At 41.1% G+C, this 6,000-nt stretch overlaps 1 protein-coding gene across 1 annotated transcript; it reads right to left on the bottom strand.

Moving 5' to 3' along the window:
• Nucleotides 1–485: 485 nt before the first annotated feature.
• Nucleotides 486–1,249, bottom strand: LOC146575440 (uncharacterized). The gene has a single exon (XM_085270155.1). It carries the CDS (start codon nt 1,225–1,227, stop codon nt 532–534), a length of 696 nt encoding a protein of 231 aa, XP_085126281.1. The 5' UTR covers nt 1,228–1,249; the 3' UTR covers nt 486–531.
• Nucleotides 1,250–6,000: the final 4,751 nt, after the last annotated feature.

Raw genomic sequence — 6,000 nt, forward strand, 5'->3', positions numbered from 1 at the left:
CATACTTTCTACCACCTTGTAGTTTAGGTTTTTATCCACATACACAGCTACTCCCCCTCCACTCTTGTTCCTTCTATTTACAAAATTCACTTCATATCCCTCCAGTCCAAAGTCCATTCCTTTCTCCGCATTGATCCATGTTTCAGAAATGGCAATAATTCCAAATGGATTTGTCAACTCATTTAGATATTCCTTTATATTGTTGAAGTTGGCATACAGACTTCTGCTATTAAAATGGATTATTGATAATTTATTTTCCGTGTTGATGGTGTGCTTAAACTGTTCATCAGTGAAGTAGCAGCAGTTACTGCTGATGTTGTAGAAGAAATTATTTTCCGGGTCTATATCCTTTTCTAAGTCTAGAACATTATGGTCTGTGTATCGAAATGTTCTCAGTTCCAGATTATCATAAAGAGAATTCCAATGAGTTATGTTGATATTGTTGCCGGATGCAGATGAAGTTCTTTTGGACTGTGCCATGTGTTGTGTGTCACGTCACATGTGTATTCATACCTCCAGAGTAAGTTGACCTCAGTATTTGTCCAGCTCTTCCATATTTCTGATGACCAACACTTTGGCTTGTTCCGGTGTTCCATTGAGTTTAATGAATACTTTGCAGTTGGTGGTCCATGTATTTTGAATTTTTCCCTGTTTCTTCAAGTAACGTGCTTTCCTGGCAATGTCCGCATTTCTTTTTATCAGATGTTCGTTCATGAAGACATCGGATCCTTTCAGTTTCTTTCCTTGTTTTAACAGTGCTGTTTTCTGTTTTCTGTTTGCAAATCTCACAATGATGGCTGGTTTGTCACTGTCATTTTTTCGGGGTAGAGGGTGGCAAGCCTCAATGTTGTTATAATCCACTTCCACACCTTTGGACCGTAGAAAGGTAACCACTTGATGCTCCGTGGAGTTGACATCTTCCTCTCCTGGCCCTCCTACATTGTCAGTGGCGACCGCCCGGGCGTATGACCGGGGTTTGATGCGAAGCCCCGTGATGATAACATCGTTCATCCGGGTGTACTGCTCCAAATCCGCCACTCTGTTCTCCAGGTACGCCAGCCGCCGATCCTTCTCGGCGTTCTGGATGCGGAGAGCCTTAACTTCCTCGACCAGGTCCAGGATGGCTTTCTGCTGCAGTTTGACAGTAGAAATCTCCTCTGTCATAAACTCCAGCGACTTCTTAATATCGTCTCCTTCCTCGGCTGACAGAACTTTTTTCGGGCCCATGCTGAGAGACGCTCTTGTAGCTTTGCCGTGACGACCAGCTAGCTAGTTGATGCTAGCGTCCTTCCTCTCACTCGATTGATTGTTGATTCATTTAAACTAACATAATCATCCTGCTGCAACCAGGTTTCTGTAAGGCTGAGTAAATCGATTTGTTGATCAATTATTAAGTCATGTACTAACAGAGACTTGGAGGAGAGAGACCTAATATTTAATAATCCACATTTCACTGTTTTACTCTTTGGTTCAGATGTGGATACTGTATTGTTCTTTCTTTTTGATTTCTTATGTTTAAATTGTTTATTGCTGGTTTTTAGTTTGGTTTTTGGTCTGTTTGGGAGCTGACACAATCTCTATGGAGATGGGTTTTTGGCCAAACATGGCCAAACAGTTCAATTTAACCTATTAGGTGAATAAAGCTAGAAATAACATTGATCTGTAGCTCATCACACCTTCAAAAGTAGGAACATTTTTTAACAGACCTGCAATTTCAAGACATCACTTCAATTCAGTTTTATTTATATACCACCAAATGACAGCGAGTCATATTGCAAAGGCCCTTCAATAATAGCAATCACTTGGTGACAGTGCAAAGGAAAAAAATACCTTTTTACAGGAGAAACCTGGCTCCATGTGCCACACCTGTTTGGTGGTGACAGAAAGTAAGTAATATCACTCTCTCCAACTCTGACTCAGTTTTCTCATGAACTGGCAGCATATCTTCACAAAGTACTGAGCTAATGGTGTAGGGCTGATGGGAGGAGGTTCCCGCCCACCTTGTGATTTTCTGTGCGTTAAGGATGTGGATGAACAGTATGACTGCAGATTCACTGAGAAAAACAGCAACTGAAGGCAACAGCACAGATACACCAAAGCTAGTTTAATAGTTGAAATAAAGAAGATGTTGATCTTATTCTTGATTCTGATTCATAATATTCATTTGGTTTCAGGTAATGGCGTGAAACAGGGATATTTTTGGAATAACCGCTGCCTAAAGCGCACACCTTCTTCTTATTGCTGTGTGTAAAGTATTTTATGGTGTTCTTTGCTGTTTCTTTCACAGGTGTCTCACTCAGTGACCAGGTCCACCAGACTCCAGCTGATATGTGCAAAAACCCAAATGAGACAGCCACACTCAGATGTTTGCACACCATTTCCACCTATAACAGGATCCTCTGGTACAAGCAGTCACAGGGTGGACAGTTACAGCTGCTGGGATACATGTGGGGAAGCCGTCCCACTCTAGAGGCCAATGTGTCTGCAACCTTGGATGGTAGTGCAGATGAGAATAAAAACTGCACCTTAACAATTGAGAAACTCCAGCAGGACAGCAATGCGGTGTACTTCTGTGCAGCTAGTTTACACAGTGTTATCTATGGCTGCTTCTCAGCACAAAAACCTCACCACCACACATAATATCATCTGTGTATTACTGTTCCTGCATCTACTCAGCTTTTTATTTCAGTTGTTACAGCTGGAGTTCTTACTGTAGAGAGATCAATTCCTATATGGAGGTACAGACTTTTATTTTGAAACAGCTAATGTGATTATACAGTTCTTCCTATTATGTTTTCCTTTTTCAAAAAATAATCTGTACATAATCTGTTATACAAATTTGCAGAATTGGAGAAGTAAAAGAAAAATGGCTACTCAAAATTTATTTACATGTATTTTTTTTCTTGTTTTATTTTACACAAACATGCCTCTAAAAATAATTAGTGGTAATTGTTGGCCTCTCTGGATTTTTATTAGCACTATTCATGTGCAGCACTTCTTTAAGCTCAGTTTTTAAAACCTTGATATGTGATCACAGCCCATGGGCAAGACACCAAATATTTGAACTCTAAAGACATCAGCGTGGACATCAGGATATCTGGAATTTTTCATAGCGTGTCATTCAAATCATACAGCAGGATATTATCAATCAAAGCTTTATTCGTCACATGCAGGTTGCCCTGCAGTGAAATAGGACCCCCCCCCCCCCGACCTTACACATATAGCACAAACATTACATAGGGATACAGGTCGGAGATTGGTAGAATCAGAGAAAAACATTGAAATGTACACTACACTGGGTACAAGAGGAAAAAAAGAGACCCCTACTCATGCTATGCTTCCATGGTAGGACAGCATGAGAACAGGAAACAAAAAAACTCCTCTGCACAGAAAGCACATAAATGTCCACAGCACAACATTGTGAAGACATGACAAGCCACAGGGGTGGGTGGGGGGTGAGGAGTAATCCGAAGCGAACACAGCAGCCGCCCTGCACAGCGCTACCATTCCAGCGCGGCACACAGACCCGCCGTGTTCCCTCGCAGGAAACAAGCATCGAAGGCGTTGGAAGGGGAGGGGGGATGAGTTAGTGCCTATCAGTGTAAGTGTATGTGTGTGCGTGTACATAATTCAGCGGAGACACAGTGTCCTTCGGCCAATCAGGCTAAGTAAACAGTCCTCCAGCTGATCCAGGTGTCCTTGCAGGGATGGGAAGAATAGTCATCACACAGTCGTTATCAGGGAGTTGTTTTGGTGGGCTCCAGCCTTGGGCCTATTAACGGCTAACCTCATCTTGTGAATGAATCAATCTCCAACCTTCCTTTTATACCCAAAATTTTTGAAAGAGTAGTTGTCAAACAGATAACTGATCATGTGCAGACGAATGGTTTATTTGAAGAGTTTTAGGTTTCAGACCTCATCACAGTACAGAAACAGTATTGCAGAAGGTTACAAATGAAGTTAATGCGTAAGTTCAATCAGGAAGATCAGTAGTCACACATCTGTCTGCTTTTTCGGTATTTGGTGGCTAATTATGCTTTACATCACTTACACTTTTCCATACTGTCAAGCTCATTGCTGACATCACTAATCCAATCACTTTCCTGCCCTTCTTCGGGCCAATCAGCCTCCACTCCACATACAGTCTCACTGGACATCAAACATTCTCCCTTGTGGAACCAACCTGCTACTCACTTCTCCCATACTGCTCATGCTCTATTTAAGCTTCCATCTTCATCTCCACCACTAACGTCTAGACTGGGGTCCTACCCTGATGGGCCATCGGTGATGGGTTTGTAGCATAAACCCATTCGCTGGAACGTTCAAGACAATTCAGCTACACAGCAAAAAGCATTGAACACCAAGCAGAGCTCTTTATGATTCTCGTATACGAGGGAGACCAACTGGACACACGCCGTTCCTTCGCTTGACCCCAGTTGCTCTCGTCTGCTCCCCCGTAACACTGCTCTTTTATTGAGGTTACATTAATATACATAGGTTCATTAACATATGACGTCTACATACACACAAAGAGTACCTTGCCTGTGCGTTGTCTAAGTGTCTGTGTGTGTGTGTGTGTGTGTGTGTGTGTGGGGGGGGGGGGGGGGGGAGTCAGTGTGTGACCCCATAAACGACTTCCCTAAACCTGGAAGTCCAGCAGTTCATCTAAACAAAAGGCACAGATATACGTGTGTTTGCTATACCATATATCAGCAAGAAAAGATACGACCTCTTCCCATGACCCTAAGATTGTGAGTGTGCATGCCAGAACACTCTGGAACAGACTATTAAGGATCAAACCTCTACCAACATGATGTTGATTATACAACTCTAAGCATATATGAGTAGATATTTCTAAGCATAAATGACAATCAACAATACAAATCTAACAATTGGAGTCTAATTGCCAAAAAGTTTAATTAAATTCTATATATCAGTGAATCATGTTCAATTCCTTCTGTTGATATTTCCTTACTGAAATGATCTTCTTATGGCCTCTGACAGTGGACTCATCTCTGTGCTTGTCCTGCTAGACCTCAGTGCAGCGTTCGATACTGTCGACCATAATATCCTATTAGAGCGATTAGAACATGCTGTAGGTATTACAGGTACTGTGCTGCAGTGGTTTGTATCATATCTATCTAATAGACTCCAACTTGTTTGTGTAAATGGAGAGTCCTCTTCACACGCTGAGATTAATTATGGAGTTCCACAGGGTTCAGTGCTAGGACCACTTCTGTTTGTATTATACATGCTTCCCTTAGGCAGTAGTGATGGGATTTCCAGCTCTTTTTAGAGAACCGGCTCTTTCGGCTCCGAACCGGCTCTTCAGGTTGTTTTGTTGCTTTAATTAATTTATTATTAACAATAATATAGAATTATGCAGAAAAGGAATTACTAATGTAAAAAAAAAAGTGGTTTTATTTATATATGTTTATATATAAATATATGCGGTGGCCCCTAGAGACAAAACACGTACAAACTCTAAAACACATTTCTAGCATGAACTGAACTTCCAAAACAGAGCTACCTAGATCACTTAAATTACACAATTGAAAGCATGAAAGCATATGTGTATTGCTTGTGTATTTATACACAAGCACTCAACTTTCAACTTTTAACTATTTAAATTTTCAGCTTTTTCCTTTTAAAAAAAATTTAAAGTGAAACAACACAAAACACTGCAAACCACAACACAATTAAATATAAATTAAAATATGAAAACAAAAAGAAGATGCATATTCTCTGTCATATGGACCTGCATGAATAAACTTTCTGAATCCTTTATCATCTGCAACTGAAAATAGTTGTGGATGATTACTATACCTTTCTAATGTGACGTTGTTGTCCCTGACTCTCTTTCTCTCTCTCTCCCTCTGGCTCTATTCCTGTGCTACCAGCATAAAGCACAAGGCTCGTATGCGGAGTGAAGCGGGGGGGGGAGTGCGAGAGAGAGAGAGGGTGAGAGAAAGAAAAAAAAAACACGGCTCGGGATAAGGA

This window comes from Mchenga conophoros, linkage group LG4 (assembly GCF_057382185.1).
Source record: "Mchenga conophoros isolate Kocher_MC1m ecotype Shallow Benthic linkage group LG4, M_conophoros_male_GT1.1, whole genome shotgun sequence".
NCBI classification, from domain to species: domain Eukaryota; kingdom Metazoa; phylum Chordata; class Actinopteri; order Cichliformes; family Cichlidae; genus Mchenga; species Mchenga conophoros.

Coding starts and splice junctions, on each gene's coding strand:
- LOC146575440 (XM_085270155.1), bottom strand. CDS start 1,227: ATGGGCCCGAAAAAAGTTCTGTCAGCCGAGGAAGGAGACGATATTAAG.